This window comes from Theobroma cacao, chromosome 1, assembly GCF_053813885.1.
Source record: "Theobroma cacao isolate CCN51 chromosome 1, ASM5381388v1, whole genome shotgun sequence".
In the NCBI taxonomy this organism is placed as follows: Eukaryota; Viridiplantae; Streptophyta; class Magnoliopsida; order Malvales; family Malvaceae; genus Theobroma; species Theobroma cacao.
In genome coordinates this window covers 36295768-36312850 of record NC_142639.1, presented here as the reverse complement: position 1 = coordinate 36312850, position 17083 = coordinate 36295768, and the positions used below count along the sequence as shown (strand labels likewise).

The window sequence follows — 17083 nt, the reverse complement described above, 5'->3', positions numbered from 1 at the left end:
ATGAAGGAATATTTCCATTTCAATTTAAATAGTATACTATACAGTTCGATCCATTTCATCAAACATTTGGTATGTATATTAGATATTTGGATGATTTTGATTCAAATTTCTCAAATTATTCATACTAAGAGCCTTCATTTGCTGAGTTCCATTCCCCTTAACCTATTTCAACTTTAGAAACACCTTTAACTTCCAATTCAAATGATTTTCACCTAATTCATCTAATACAATTGGTTTTCCTACTACTATTAACAATGAAAATAATGCTACTGATAATGAAAACATTTAAAATTTACATGAGGCAAGTAATAATTTACCAAATAGAAAAAGCACAAGACCTAAACATACTCCCAAATATCCAGATGCTTATTATGTTGACATGCCATCATAGTCAAACACTATTATTACACATCCCATCACAAAGTACTTATTTGCTCAGCATTTATCATGTGTGTAGTACCTCGTACTTCGAGGCGGTGGCTAATAATGCTTACCCGCTGCTAATTGAGGTTGATTACCGAGTAAAAGAGGTAATTCAGAAGTGAACTTGTGAAACCTTGACCTTTATAGACACGTAACTAGAAGTAGATGCGATAAAATAGACTATGAGTAATTTCATCATTTTTTTTAGTGAGCCCCTAGAAGTATGCTTTCAAACATTACTAAGGCTTAAGTAGGCCTAAGGTACAAATGAATGATGAAAATAAGGATAAGATGACGAAGGAAATCGAAATAATGATGATTTCCAAGGTAGGGGCAACATGGTCATTTTGCATCTCGCGTCTAAATTTTTAAGTTTTCGTGAACTCGAGTACTTCTAGACCATTATGGACTTTGTCTCAGTGTCCAAAGAGTAAAAAGTTGAACCGAAGGAAAGAAAAAGACAAAGTCACCTTATGGAAGGCATTTTGGTAAATTACATGAAAAATTGGATAAACTTTAAATATAAATATCTAAAGCTCCAGCAATTTCTAGCAGCTTCTAGCCATTTCTTTTTCCCTTCCCATCTCACGTTTCTTCATCTCCATGGGAACCTCCTTTAAAGCTTCCATAACTTTTTCTCTCTCTAGCTTCAATTTTCATGCTTTCAAGTACTTTTTCATAGAACCTTTTATGCTCTTTCACTCTCCCACCTTAAAACCCTCAAAAGTCTTTGTTCAGTACTTTCTCTCACTACTTAGAAGTTTTAGAGAGAGAAAGAGAGACTTGCCATAGTAGCTTGAAAACTCTTGAAAATGAGTTCAACTATAAGTCCACTAAGGTAAGAGATGAGTTAGCGTTGATTTTAGGTGGTTAAAGATGGCTAATAATTAGAATTGTGGGCTGTTATATTTTTTATGGTTATATTCTATGTGATAGGTTCCAACGAGGCCTCACATGTCCGTTTGAAGCAATAATCGAAATTAGAGTCAATTAAAGATTCAATAAATATCGGTGAGTGAACTTGTATCAAAGTGTTTTTGAGAAATACATATGTGTTGGGATGAAGCATTTAAATGATTTTACTTGGTTTTCATTAAATTATGCATGGGAACTAACCCTTGATAAAATGCTTTGATGTTGTGAAAATGTGAAATGTGTAAAAAGATGAATCCTTGTGCTCTTATATTATGTTGGTATGTATATATATGAATATGTGTTGTGCATTGATGAATAATGTTGTGTGGCGATGATGACCCAACCATGTTCGAGTAGGGAGTGCGCATAAGCCAATGATGACTCGGCTATGTGCGAGTTGGGAGTGCGCATAAGCCGATGATGATGACCCGACTATGACGATGAATGAAATGGGGTGGTGTACGTGTTTATATATATTTATATATGTATATGTGATAGAAAGTTTATGATTATAATATGTGATTGAAATGAATAATGAAAAACTTGATTATTGTCAATGTGTTCACCTTGATGTACAATATGGTAGGAATGGATTTTGTGGCATGTGCAAATCCCTTAATTGTCATTTGCCCTGAATCTTGCTGCAACGAGAAACTCTCAGGTGGTGGAGGCACAAACCAACCCTGTTTTTCACTGCAGCGAAAAAGAATTCTCGCTACAACGAGGAATTTCTTTGCAGCAAAAATGGATTCTCGTTGCAGCGAGAAACTCTAGAGTAGTCCCAAAATTCTAGTGTAGTACTTTCAGTTTAACAATAATTTTGACCACATTCCAACTAGAACTGGGTAAAGTGATAAATATAAAATTTGTAGCCCAACCTCTTAGCTTTCTAATGGTCTAAAAATCATGTCAATTGGACTTTTGTAGTGAAAGATATGATTGAAAAATCGAAACATATGCAAACCAATAATATTTCTCGCTGTAGCGAGAAACTTGCTGTCATGCTTGTTACCTTGCTTGATTTTGACATATTTTTCACCCATTTAACTTCATGGATTGATAATAGGTTTTTGCAACACTATGAGGTTACTAATTAAAGTTTGAAATGAGGGGTTTTTAGTAAGAAATTAAATCAATTGCATTGTTTTTGAAACAAGTGCATAATGATTTCCAAGTTCTCCTTATCGATTGCTTGTTCCCTTCTTATGTTCACTCACTAAGTTTTATACTCACGTTTTTAAACTTCATGTTTTTAGATTTGGAGGCAATTGGGACCTAGATTGAGTGTCCACGTATGCTCGTCTTCTTGGTAGGTACTATGGCATCTCAGTAACAGTACCTTCACTTAAAGTCACTCCGTTGAAGGTCAAGAGTCTGTTACCTGTGAACACGTATATGTAATGTAATCTATTAGGATCCATGTTATAAGTCAAATATGTATATTTGATTACTGATGCCACTATAAGTTGGCAAACAGGTGATATTATTTTGACATAATAAAATGGTGAGTATTGGATCACTATAAAATGTTATTGAAATATTTTTAGTTGAGAATTACAATATGTAGTTTTAGAACTGATGATTGGGAATAATGATCGGGATTGCATAAATAAGCTTGCTTGGGCTTAGTGGGCTATGGCCATTAGGCCCATGCGTCGGTCATGGCCCGAGATTTGGGCTGTGATAATGTGCACACAAAACATTTACCACATCTTTATCACATATTTTTGAACCTTACACTTACCATCAAGTTGCTAATTATTCACATTGGATAGAGGTTATGGATGTTAAGCTAAAGGCTTTACAAGATAATGGCACATGGAGCATAGTACCTAAGCCTTTAAATTCTCATATCATAGAGTGTAAATGGGTTTACAAAGTGAAGTTAAATGTTGATGGACAAGTTGAACGATATAAAGCACGTTTGGTTGCTAAGGGCTATAGTCAGATGGTGGGATTTGATTATCAGGAGACCTTCAGTCCAGTTGCTAAGTAGACAACTGTTAAAATATTTTTTGCCTTAACAGTAGCCTTCAACTAGAACTTGACACAATTAGATGTGAATAATGCTTTTTTAAATGGTGATTTGGGAAAAAAAGTATTTATGGAACTACCACCCAAGTATGCAATCTAGGAGGAGTATCCAAAAGGGTCAAAGTTTGGTCCATAAACTCAATAAATTACTATATGGACTCAAGTAGGCCTTCAGGCAATGGAATGCCAAGATTACCTCATTAATTTTGCAATATGGTTTTCACCAATTTATTGTAGACTATTCTTTGTTCACTATGAAGATAAATAATGGTGATTTCATTGCTTTACTACTTTATGTAAATGACATATTGATTGGCAACACTTCAGCACAAGCCGTAGCTGATGTAGAATAGTTATTGAGTTCACACTTCAAACTCAAGGATCTTAGAATTGTCAAATATTTTTTTGGGGTTAGAAATAACAAGATTTTTTAAGGGCATTTCTGTATGTCAAAGGAAATACACCTTAGATCTCTTGTAGGAGCATGGTTTACTAGGTGCTAAAATAGTCTCAAGGCTCAAGATAAAGAAAGATTGGCTAATCCAACAGACTACAGGCAATTAGTTGGAAAATTACGTTATCTCATATTCAACAGGCCAGATATATCTTATGTAGTCCAGGAATTGTCACAATTTATGGACAAGCCTAGACTTGAGCACCTGACAACAGCTCATAGGGTATTGAAATACCTAAAGGGATCACTAGGTCAAGGCATTTTGATAAAATCAAAATCAGATTTGAAGATATTGGCTTATTGTGACAATGATTGGGCAGGGTACCTTGACTATCAAAAGGTCGATTACAGGTTATAATGTGTTCATTGGGATTTTTTAATAACATGGAAGTCAAAGAAATAGTCATTTATTGCTTGAAGTTAAGCAAAAGCTAAATATCGATCCATGGCTACCACATGCTATGAATTTATCTGGTTCAAACATCTACTATCATATTTTGGAGTGAAACATGAGGATGTAGTGGTGCTTTATTCATATAGTCAATCAGCTATTCACATTATCAAAAACCTAATCTTTCATGAAAAGATCAAGTATGTTGAAATGGACCGCCATTTTATGAGAGAAAAAGTGCTTGAAGGTATAATCAAACCAGTACACATTTCAGCTAATTTACAACGTGCTGATATGTTCACCAAGGCATTACAACCAAGGCAATTTCATAGTCTTTCGAGCAAGATGAATGTTAGTAACATTCACATTTCCTCTTGAAGGGGAGTAATGGACAATTTAATGATGAATAAACTTAGAATTGTAGAGATGAGCTGAGTACTAGACTGAAGAATGCTTGAGCATGAGGAAAGGAAAGCAAGTCTGGAAATAAAGAATGAGCAAAGCGCACTGTTTTAAGTAAAAAAAAGAAAGGCTGAGGAGCAAAGCGCACCGTTTAAATAAAACAAAGAAAGGCTGGCTAAATGAATGAAAAACGTAGCGCTTCAATAACAAGCTTTTTAAATTTCTGATATGTTAGTTAAAACTGTAATTATGTTGTTTTTTTCTCTCTTATTTCACTCTTTAAACACCTATATATATACAGCTCTTTTGAGCTTTGCTTCAATGAGAAAAACCCTCACATTTTTCTCAGCTTTTGCGCCGACTTGTCTTTTTCTTCTGCCCTTCATTTTGGTCATATGTAAAAGAAATTACTTGTGTAATGATTTCCATAGTATACAGTTGTTTTTTATTTCAAATATTCTTATATCACATGATTTGAATGAACGTGACATAATTTGAACATGAAATAATTGTTTTATAAAATCATTTATTGTAATAATATATTAAGTATAAAGGCAGTACAATTAAAATTTAAGTTTTTTATTCTAACTCCCGCCATTTTCAAGGCACTTGAAGTGATTATAAATAGCATAATATATAGATAAAAGTCTTTGAAACATCTTAATATCATGTTGTTAATCGAGAGAAACATAAGCGCATATCAAGAAATTTTAAAGAAGTTCAGAGATCTGCCAAATATTAGAAGAAAGTAGTATGAAAGTGCTCAAAATTTCTGAAAATTTGTTTTTCTTTTATAATTGACCCAAAAAAGTAGTTACTTAACTAGAACCTTTAAGGACAGAAAGCACTGGTCCAAAGAAGGAAAGAGTCAAAATTGAGCCAGTCCTAGCTTGGTGGCTCAGTCAAGATCCCATTCGTGATTCATGCTAGGTGGTGGTGGCATGAACTTAACCAGTACTACTACTCTATTAGCTCGTGACGTCCGATTGTGGAGTAGGGGTCCCTCACTTTGCGGGACTGAGGCGTCCCTGACACCCACAAAACAGATGAATTTTTATCAGAGACCATCTGTCTCAACCTATATGCCAAATTTTACCTTCCACACTGCCCCTTTCCTCTTTAGTGCTGTAACTCCAATTTCAAATTTTTATTTCAATCTCTTTCTTTTTCTGTTGCTCGATTGTCATTTATTGTTGTAATGCCACCACATTATAGGTTGGGATGCATACATTGTTGTAGAATCTTTATCGCCCTCTTTGGTTCCCATCAATCCTTGTAATTATTATTGCACTTGTGAAATCAATTCTTATCCATAAACACACTAGAACGAAATTTTATGTTGTCTATCAATCGAGACATATAAAGTGTATCATGATATTTTTTCTTGTCCAATAGCTTTTGTATTTTGCCTTTTTATTTTTTGTTGGCGAATGAATGATTAACCATAAATAATTGCAAGATCCTCGGGATTGATCAAAAATTTTTGGAACGAGATTTCCATGACCAAACAATCGGGTCAACCAAATTAAATAGTCACTAAATCAAAAACCTCATAGAAGACAACTAACGCAACAATGTAAACTAAGCAATTCACATTATTGGAATATATTAATATTATTCCACTTAGCTAAGCCCCTGCGACTACTAAAAGTGGGTTGCCAATATTAGTATGTTACCGGGAAGATATCTCATGGAACTTACTACTACAAGTTAATAACCAGGAAAGACAAAAGGTCTCATTTGGTCCGTAAGAGACAGAACAAGCTATGGGATGTATCTGCTTTTGAACTAGATTCCCTTTGCACTGATTTCTCCTTTGTTATCATGAACTGTCCAACATTAGCGTCCCAGTTCATTTTTGTTTCTGCTTTCACATCAAGAATCTTACAATATCTTTATTTTGTCCTTTGGATTTGCCCTCCAAAATCTTACTACCTACCATTCCATTCGGTCTCTATCATTGATTATAATAAAAATAAAGAAGGTAATTGTGACCTTGTACTCAGCTCAGCATGGAGTTAACTCATATAATTTGTCATTTAATCATTATCAGTCGGCAGAGCCATATTCGTTCAAATGTTTGCGAAAAGCTTGTGAATATTCTAACAACATGCATTTGATAATTATTTATTGCATTAGGAATGCTGATCTTTTGGTAGGAATTAGCGAACAAAGCTCGCTCTCTCTTTGTTATAATTTTTGCTACATATATAAATAGCTAGGGAGAAAGTAATAAGAAGAAAAAAGAAAAAAAGTCAGGACTTGGGTAAAGACAGAGTTGGGTGCTTTATAAATCATTGTCTAGAAAAAGGGTCCCAAAAAATCAGCATCATGTCATCATTCCATCTTTTCCCGTCTAAAAGGTGTAGGGCAAAATTTTGAATGATACTAGTAATAATCTTGTATTGTAAACAGGCAATGTAAATTACTAAGTTATCAACTCAATATTGCATGCTAATGCTAATCATACTGGATTTAAGGAAAAAAAAATTCTTGCAAAGCGGAAAAAGAGGATGAAGCTTGAGAATCATGTGGATATAATTGATGATTATATTGCAATTTGCATGCATGATGCATGTGAGGAAAGCACATATATGATTTGCACGTACAACACAAACTAGGCGCATGCGCTGTGCAAGATGATACGGACTTTGAATAATGATTAGGCATATGCAGTGGTGAGAGGATAAGTACATTGTGTTCGCCCAATTATTCCCTTCACGATATAAAAAGAAGTATAATCCACCATGAATATTCCGCTTCAGATAAAAGGTAAGATACTAGGGATGAGATCTGCTTGCCCTTTAGAAAGTTATGATTGGGTTTTAAGTTTCTCCGTTTTCCTTATAATTGAAGCAAAAGCTTATTTCAAGTAGTTCGTGAAAGCTGCTTTTCAACCTTTGCTTATTACTACTAATTTTATTATTATCCAAATTTTAGACATGTTTTGGAAGGTAATTGATTAGCTTAGCTGAAACTTTAGGTGGATAAATAAGGGAGTACTGTACTGACAAAGTACATTCAACAGTCGAATCCTAAACTACCCTAAGAGAGGTACGTAGTAGTAGTACTTGTTAAGTTTGGTCCCGAAGTCTAGCATAGGGAGGACTTAAAAGGAGAGAAAGCCAAAACAAATAGAAAAATTAAACAGGCTTTTTTTTTTTTTGTTTTTTTTTTCTTGTGGAGAAGTGGGAGCCTGCTAGTATCCCTCGATGTTGAAAGCAAAAGCCATGCATGTTCAACACAAAGATGATTTAACCAAAGGAAACAGTAGCTTTCTAAAAGATGTTTTCAAGAATTTCTTTCGATATATATCGCCAGTCTTCATCACAACATGCATTTTAAAAGCTGTTTCTTTTCTTTTTTTTTTGACAAAAAAATCTCGAATAAAGAAGGAAATTTATATGAGTCTTCAGTCGTTTTGTGCTAATTTTATATAAGAAAGTGAGAGGAAGAGAGAGAGAGCATCATTAACAAAATTCTCCTTTACACATAAGAAAGAGGGAAAGGGGAGAGATTTTGAGGTCCTACAATAGCAACCACGAAACGCCTCAAGAGGCTATATAACCTACTTAACGAAACCTAAAACAAATGCAAAATTACACATAACCTAAATAAAGACAAGCTAATAACTATAAAACCCTTGGAACCCCGATAAAAACAACTTTAGATTTCTCCCCAGCAAAGTACTAGTTTAATTAATATTTTTTACTTTATTTGCATCTCACAAAATTAATCCCTCCCCATACAAGTACAACTTAAAAACAAACATAATAATCTACATGTACTCGATTTCTTCAACATTTTGTCACATGATTGAGCACCCACTTTCATCATCATCGTAGTCATCATCTTCATTGAATTTTTCGATTGGATCGGACGGTGGCGGTGGTGGTCCGTATGCATTAGCATGCATGGCTGGCGCGTAATATGAAGAGCTTGAGCTAGGGTAAGTCGTGTTGTAACTTACTCCATACAATGGAGGTCCATAGCACATTGGTGGGTATGGATACATAGGCTGATTTGGAGGGCTCAGATGCATTGATGCCATTGGTGGGGCCTGTTCCGGAAGGGCCAGAGCAGCTGATAGGTTGTCTCCGAGCGCATCAGCGGTGGGACCAGGGTTCCCTTTTGGCCCTTTCTTTTTCTTCTTTTTACCTCCATTACCACCACCACTTTCGGCAGTGGCCGGTTCCTCGCTTTCACTTCCCATTTGGTCCCCTGCTGGAGGCTGATCATCTCTAGCAGGGCCTTTACCACCACCCGCACCGCCATTTTTGGCAGCGGCTAAGTTAGGCTTTTCTTCTGAATTATTCTTCGGGTCTTGATCACCGCCAGCTTCTCCGCCGTCTTCTTGTTTCTCATTGTTCTTTGGCTTTCCAGGCTTTTTCTCTTTCTTTTCAGGCTTTTCTGGCCAAAGTTCAACGTGTTTCCCAGACTTGGTTAGCCTCTTGATGAGAGTTTCTGCATCCACGCTGCCAGTAACTGTCACCTTGTGCTGTTGAGAATCTATGGTCGTCTCATAAACACCTTATTAAAAACAGATTAAGAAGCGTCAAAAAGAGAAAAGAATCTGCATTTGTTATAGTACTTATTAAATATGTAAAGAAAGTATAGGCAGAATTAACTTATAGAAGTAACATATACCATCAATGCCTTGAAGAACTTTCTTGACTTTCTTCTTGCAGCCTTCACAATGGATTAAAACTTTCAAGACCCAGGTCTATGAAACAGTTAAGACGGAGTCAACTAAATTAGAATTAAATATATAAAGCATTGTTGGTGTACCAGAAATGAACAAAGGAAGAAATACCCGGAGTTTCTTGTTGTGTTCTAGATTTGCTCACCTGGTATCTCAGTGCTCCTGCAGCATCTTGATCAGCTAGTTTAGTTGCCATCTGAGAGAGAGACAGAGAGAGGGAGAGAGAAAAGAAAGGAGGCTTCGAGAGACGAGAAGGGAATGAGAAAGGTTGGGAGTAAAAGAAGTAAGAGAAAAGCAATATAGAGAGCATTTGGTGTGGATGCCACATCACCTTTTCGCCCAATCTCTTACTCACGAGCTTAATCACGTGACTTTCTATTTGTACGGCTTTCTCTCTGTTAAGGCAGTCAAAAATTTTGAACTGCGCATTTATTTACGTAACCTAAGTCGTTAAGTTGGAAATAGGGGAGCTTGTACCTGGCCTAGGAATACTTTTCAACTTTTGTTTCACAAAATAACATGGGCAACTAATTTTGGAAGGCTAGGCTGCCGGTGAGCCAAAAAGATTCTTTGCCAGCTGATACGTGGTCAATACGTACTGCTTTGAACCTTAAACAACCAAAATTTGGCCTTGTTTAGAGTGGTTAATAACTTTTCTTTTGGCTAAGCCTAAGCGTTGCTCCTGCAGGCGCACGCTCCAAGTGCACTGGCTGCCTCCTTTCTTTTCTTTGGAAAAACACTCCTTGGTGGGATTACCTTTTTAGTTCACTTTCGATGGGATTTTTTACCAGAACGAAACAAAAGTTGAATAGTACTACTACATTGAGTAAAATTACAAGTATAACAAATTATTGAACTCCTTTATTGCAAAAAGGCGCGGACAAGACATAATACGAATCTCGTTTTACCCTTCCTAAGGCAAAACATCCATCTTTTTCCTTTTTTTTTTTTTTTTGTTTCGACTTTTATCCAAAGCAAATTCCATTAAGGAAATGCCCAGATTCTGCCCCCTTCATTTGAGTATGTATGCCTCTGCGCCAATTATAGCCTTTGAACTAACAAGTTTGAATTATCATCAATTCAATTAAAATTCATTACTATATTTTAATTTTGATTCTGAAACATCGATCATCTCATTCATGGCACTTCACCAGCTCCGACTTCCGTAATAAAAACCACTGGCTATGACATGTTATTTATTGATTTGAATACTCGGTAATAAATTGGCCTTAATTTGACAGCACTCGCCATCAATATAATCCCCTCCTAGTTCTATTTTACGAGGTAATGTGACCAAAGAAAAGGCAGCAAAAGCGCACACATATGTATAAACAGCCTGTTCGATTGGAAGGGAACATTATTATTTGCCATCCTCCTACAACTTCCTCCCAACAAGTATTTATGTTGTTCAACAATCGGTCAGATACTTTTATTTGTAATGGTACAAATTCCACAGATCATAAAACCAGACGATCAAAAACACAAACAAAAAAAAAACAAAAGTATTCCCTCCCTTCCCATGCGGCTCCACTTTTGATTCTCACATTAATATCTATCAAAAATCCGAAAAGAAAAATATAGTTTTCCTTCCTTGGCATCTCCTTTCCATTCTTGCCATTTTTAATTTTCCTTCCCTCTTACCAAGCAGTGTAAACTCTTATGGCGACTTTAACCTTTGATGGGTTTCAAGTTCAACCCAGAGAGTACCAACGTGAAAGGTAATCTCTCGATTCTTCTACATTATGCTTTCAACATCCAGACTTGAAGTGAATGATAAACTGCTTTGAACCTGAAATATCCTTAATAGAAAAAAAAAATCATAAAGTTATTTACAATATATATTATGTAGGTGTTGCAAACTTGCCAGCTTTGAACAAATACAGTACAAGCAACTTTTCAAATGAAATGGCAACTTGAAGTTAACTGGTTATGCTTTCTAGGGTTACACCTCTATACGGAAATAAAAAAAAAAGAAAACAATCATCACTAAGCAATCGGCACTTGGTTATATTTTCCCAAAAATGGCGACGAGAAACTTTCACGGACTTTTAAACCAGCACGCAATACTCTATTAAAGACTTAAGTCTCACTTTGTTTAAGCCAATGGCGCTGCCAGGCTTTTATGAGTAGTGTGACTCGTGACAACACTTGGCACTCACAATAAATTATTGCTTTTACGTCCTTTGAACAGAACTGGTGCAAAAGCAAAATGTTATTTATCATTAAAAGTCTCAGTCATCCAAAATCTCAAAAGAAGAAATCAATAAAATCTTATGGCAACAATAACCTTAATGCGGTACACAGCCTCACTGAAGAGGACTTATCTCAGGAGTGGACCACTGTCAAAGGCAAAGCAAAAATGCAAAAAGTCACATTGCTAAGAGTACTAGTATTCAACTTGACTAACTGAAGCAGTAGGATAAGTCAAGGTAGTAAATTGTGAAGCATATTAAAATTGGGAAGTATAATTAAATGGAGGTGTGCCAAGGACGATTAATGCAAAGTAGAGAACAGTCAATCATAAAAATGTATTTAAGTAACAACAGATGAATTACATTCACTTATCACAGGGAAAAACAAACTTACAGAATCAATCTTAGAAAGAAATCTGCAGCCAAGGATGCATCTTGCATGAGTAAACAGCAATTAAAATATCAGTTCCCCTCAAGAATTATCAGCTAAAATATTTTTCCACTATGATCAATGGAAATCTTCAGCCTAGTGTAAGTTTGAACCCAGTAAGGCTGCATTAGCAACCAACAAGTAACTAATTTCATGGTCCTAAATTAGCAAAAAGAATACCAAATCTACCAATTTCTTACCATACTTTCTATTGTTGGAAAATCATCGGTAACCAAATTCAACCTAACATCAGAAGTCCTTGGTCTCAGTAACAATATTGTCAGATACAGCATCTAAAAGTATAAAATGATAATTCATACAGAGCACCATAAACACAAAGTTAGATGTAATTCTTAGTTTCTGGGTATAAAAGTAATTCTGTTACACAAAAAGCCACTTCAATATTTAAAGGCAAGCAATCAAAAGAAAAACAAACTACATTCTACAATTCTTAACTTCTGAAGTAAAAGGTGCAGTAGTGGAGTCTCATGTATAAAATTGGAAAGGAATAAGTGTCATTCATCTTATTTGCTGTCATATAATATTACACCAATTTCTCTTCCTGTCATCAAGAATAGACAAGGGATATAACCAGTTTGAAACCATAAGTTCATGGTGATTGTAGCACCTATAACGTACTTAAAATTTTCCTACTTGCAAGAACACCTATAATGACACCAAGAAGAGCTGACAAGGCTCCGTCCCTTGAAAGCCAGAATTCAGTCCATGTCATAGGCCTTTTGACCTGTAACAATACCTCCCTGAACCTTCCCTGCAAATCCTCAAGTGATCCAGTGTTATCAATCAATAAGTCTGCTCGGGTTCTCTTAAAATCTAGAGACATCTGGGCATTTATCCTATTTCTGGCATCATCCTCTGTTGAATTGTCTCTTTCCATAAGTCGTCGAAGCTGTGTTTCAGGATCAACCCATACAACAACAATGGGTTTTGTCCACTTATCCATCTTGGCCTCAAACAACAATGGAATGTCAAGAACAATTACCTTATGACCTTTTATCCAAAACTTCAGAATTTCCAAAAAGATGCCAGAAGATATATAGGGAGCCAATAGCCTACAAGAAGAAAATTAACCACATTTTGAAATAAATACAATATGCAATTTCACTACAAGGTATATGATGATGGTAGGTTATCAAGACTCCGTGCAGATGACCTCCAGGCATAGAGGAGATTACCTTCCCGACATTTAGTCAGGGTAAATTGAAACATCTAAGTGTTTGAGATTAACCTGCACGACTTAAGGAGCAGAAGGCAACATAACTTCCAACTGCCCTTAAATCGTTAAAAGCAACCTTCTAGGAGATTATGACATCAATTTGCAATAACATCAGCGCCATGGGAACAAGTTGAGAAAAAAATGTTATGTACATAAGCAACTTAAAGAAGACCGAATATCACAATACAATGTCAATCCAATTTTGCATTTTGAAGGCAAAATCCCAACCTCCAAGACTACCAGAATACGTATAACAGTAGAGAAATCAAGTTTTAGAGCTTAAGCTGACATGAAAATAAATAAGAAGAAGCAAATTATAAAAATTTTACCGATTAAGGAGTTCACGCTTGGAGGCGTCAGAGAAGACGATTCGGCCCAATTTCAATCGATCAACTTGTCCATCATCTTGTAGAATGTCCGGCCCAAATGCGGCCACCACCCTTTTGTAACCGCCGGTGCCCTTCTTCAACACATCCTGCAAAATCAAAACTAATACTAGTTAAAAATGTGATCTGTAATGTCATCAAACAGGTGGAAGGAAGAAAAGAAGAAGCGTACACGAGCTATAACGTCAGCATCGACGACGGGAATCTGGTTGTACTTGAACATGGAAGAGACTGTGCTCTTTCCTGATGCGATCCCTCCCGTTAGCCCTACTATCCTCATTTTCGCTCAATCTTTTTCCCCTCCCTCTCTGCTTCAGCCTTTCCTTCTGACTCTCTTGTTTCTAGTTCTTTGTATCGTATGAACGAGATGCCGGTTTTAAATTTTTAGTGCTCCAATTTTAGAAGAAGTTTTTAATCAAACGGCCGCAAAGGGCATCTGGTGTAGTGGTATCATAGTACCCTCCCACGGTACTGACCGAGGTTCGATTCCCCGGATGCGCATATTTTGATATCATTTCAGTTATACTAGTAGTACTATTTTTTAAGTTGTTCACTTTCCTGGTGAAATGTGGAGGAACAAATGTGTAAATAAGCACGTTTGTTTTGTTCGCCCTTTCCTCAGTTACCGTAACAGAAACAGCTGCTACCACCGCTTCTCTCATGACATCTGGTTCGAACAGGATCCTTCACATGATAAACACCTGCACTTCTCCTTCTCACATTCACCAAATCCAAGCCCAACTCATTCTCCAAAACCACCTAAAGAACCCCTTCATAGCTCATCATTTCATCAATTCCTGCAACTCTTCAGGCCTTTTAAGCCATGCCCACACCCTCCTCTTCCTCTCAAAACCACCCGCACACGTCTTCATTTACAATTCCCTCATTAGAGCCTTCTCCCACTCTAAAACCCCACATCTTCCTTTCTCTCTGTATACCCACATGCGAAACGCCTCCGTTATGCCCAACAACTACACCTTCCCTTTCCTTCTCAAGTCCTTGTCCGATTTCCACCAGCTCCTAAAAGGCCAAATGGTTCAGACCCATGTCATAAAACTGGGTCATTCCCATGATATTTATATACAAAATTCCCTGATGAATCTGTATGCATCATCTGGTGAAATGGGTTTGTGTCGCCAAGTATTCGATGAAATTCCTGAGAAAGATGTTGTTTCGTGGACTGTTTTGATTACAGGGTATAGAAATGATAAAAAATATGATGACGCTTTGATTGCCTTTGAGCAAATGCAATATGCAGGTGTGGTGCCTAATAGAGTAACTATGGTGAATGCATTGGCTGCCTGTGGTAGTTTTGGTGCTACTGAAATGGGTGTTTGGATTCATGATTTTATAACGAAAAAAGGGTGGGAGTTGGATTTGATTTTAGGGACTGCGTTGATTGATATGTATGGAAAATGTGGGAGGATTGAAGAAGGTTTGAGAGTTTTCCATAACATGAAAGAAAAGAATAATTTTACGTGGAATGCAGTAATTAACGGTCTAGCTTTAGCTAAAAATGGGGAGCAGGCGGTTTGGTGGTTTTATAGGATGGAGCAAGAAGGGTTTAAGGTTGATGATGTAACTTTAGTTGGGGTGCTTTGTGCTTGTAGTCTTTCAGGTTTGGTTGATACAGGTCGAAAAATATTCAGTTTCTTAGTTGAAGGGAGGTATGGATTTTTGCCTGGTGTAAAACATTATGCATGTATAATTGACCTCTTGACGCGTGCAGGATTTCTTGATGATGCTTTTAGATTTATCCAGGATATGCCTTTTGAGCCTACGAGGTCCATATGGGGATCTTTGCTGGCTGGTTGTAGAACACATGGAAATTTGGAATTGAGTGAGTTTGCTGCTAAGAAACTTGTGGAGTTGGAGCCAGCTAATAGTGCTTATTATGTCGTGTTGTCCAATTTGTATGCGGATATGGGGAGATGGGATGATGCTGAGAAAGTGAGAGCCTTGATGAAAGAGAGGGGATTAAAGAAGGACCTTGGTTGTAGCTCTGTGGACTTGGAACCTCAGGAACAGGTTTATGAACTAGTAGCAGAGCAGAGCCCTTAACTTGCATGTCAAGAATGATCTTACTCCTGTCCTCTGATACATCTTAAAGGGGAAAGTTCTTTTCTGCATGGGCTGAGTCCTAAGTCTGGGTTATGAGGCTACTGTGCTTTGTGGTTGAAGTTGATATGCTTCTCCATGGACAACAAATGTACAGCCGAGGAGGGTAAATCCTAATCTGTTCACCTTTCACACCTATACGGCAATGGAAAATGATCTTGCAGCTGTTCATTCTTGCTGTTTGGAGGACAGAACTTGAGCCATTTGTGGTGTATATCATGAATCCATAATGTCTCATTTGACTGGTCTGCCCGCAATGAGCAACATTATTTCTTCAAGGTAAAGGATTCAATTTATTTTATGAGCATGAAACATGATACTTGAACCTCACTGTAGAGGTGATAATTAAATGAGGCGTCTTGTTCAAATTGATTGACCATAAATAGATTGAGTAAAATATTCAGATTGATAAGCTATTGTTTACAATCAGAATTGTCAGCTTAGCATCATGGTAGTATTATGACATTCCTTGGGTCTTGTTGACTGTACAATTTCACATTTTTAAGGGGATATGAATTATCCCCAACAACGTAGTTTCATTTAAATAAAGATATGACCTGAATTGTAGGACTCATAGGATCATATTCCTTCCAGCTAATGGGATTAGGAAAGACATAATATTTGGATTGAAGAAGATTGAATACTGGATTGATAGGTGTTACAGGAAGGAGTTTATGGATGAATTGAAATTATAAAATTAGATTTGAAGGAAAAAAATAACGAAAATGTTTGTTAAAGATTGAAAAAGTTGAATGATTCTTGAGAATATAGGAGTATTAGTTTATGTATATAGCTATTTTAACTAGTATAAATTTATTGATATAGATTTATCTATAGGGTAGTATATGTGATTAAGGATGTCTAAAAGGAGAGATTATTTGGAATCACATTGGAAGTTACTTATAGTGGTCATTAAGTTTGCTTCTACAAACGTATGAAGAATAAAAATCATCATTTATACAGGATTTTGGACCAAGACTTTAACCATTCAATAACATTAGAAAAGAAACGCTATTAAAAAACCCTTATTATTTGAATCCTCCATCAGTTATCAGTACATAATAAAACCTTATTATTGGATAATCATAATCTGTTATAAATCCAAACAAAACTTTGCTTTCTTATTAGCTTTTCCTTTTTTGGATAGCAACTCTACTTTTTTCTTTTTATAAGGACAGTGGGCAATCCCATAAAAGTTGTCTAAATTTCACCTTATCTATTAGCCTTACCCTTCTATTTCACGTTTTTCCCCTTTATAGCTCCATGTTCTTATCCTAGAAACTCCTGCATATTGTTGATTTCTCTTTACTTATAAGGAGATGTTCTTCAAAACAGACAAAAAAAATAAAGGTATTTTAGAGCCCTCAGTGTCGTTTATTTAGATTTCTACAATTTCTCT

The 17083-nt window shown here is 36.2% G+C and overlaps 2 protein-coding genes and 1 pseudogene across 2 annotated transcripts; 1 reads left to right on the top strand and 2 right to left on the bottom strand.

Moving 5' to 3' along the window:
• Positions 1 to 8089: 8089 nt before the first annotated feature.
• On the bottom strand, positions 8090 to 9610 carry LOC18613521 (uncharacterized). The gene is made up of 3 exons (XM_007050796.3): positions 9467 to 9610; positions 9267 to 9342; positions 8090 to 9149 (listed from the first exon to the last, which is right to left on the bottom strand). Exons 1-3 carry the CDS (start codon positions 9515 to 9517, stop codon positions 8428 to 8430), a joined length of 849 nt encoding a protein of 282 aa, XP_007050858.3. The 5' UTR covers positions 9518 to 9610; the 3' UTR covers positions 8090 to 8427.
• Positions 9611 to 12436: 2826 nt separating this feature from the next.
• On the bottom strand, positions 12437 to 13916 carry ATCOAE (dephospho-CoA kinase family). The gene is made up of 3 exons (XM_018113875.2): positions 13739 to 13916; positions 13510 to 13655; positions 12437 to 13016 (listed from the first exon to the last, which is right to left on the bottom strand). Exons 1-3 carry the CDS (start codon positions 13844 to 13846, stop codon positions 12572 to 12574), a joined length of 699 nt encoding a protein of 232 aa, XP_017969364.1. The 5' UTR covers positions 13847 to 13916; the 3' UTR covers positions 12437 to 12571.
• A 192-nt stretch (positions 13917 to 14108) lies between these two features.
• LOC18613519 (pentatricopeptide repeat-containing protein At5g66520 pseudogene) lies at positions 14109 to 16110 on the top strand (annotated as a pseudogene).
• Positions 16111 to 17083: the final 973 nt, after the last annotated feature.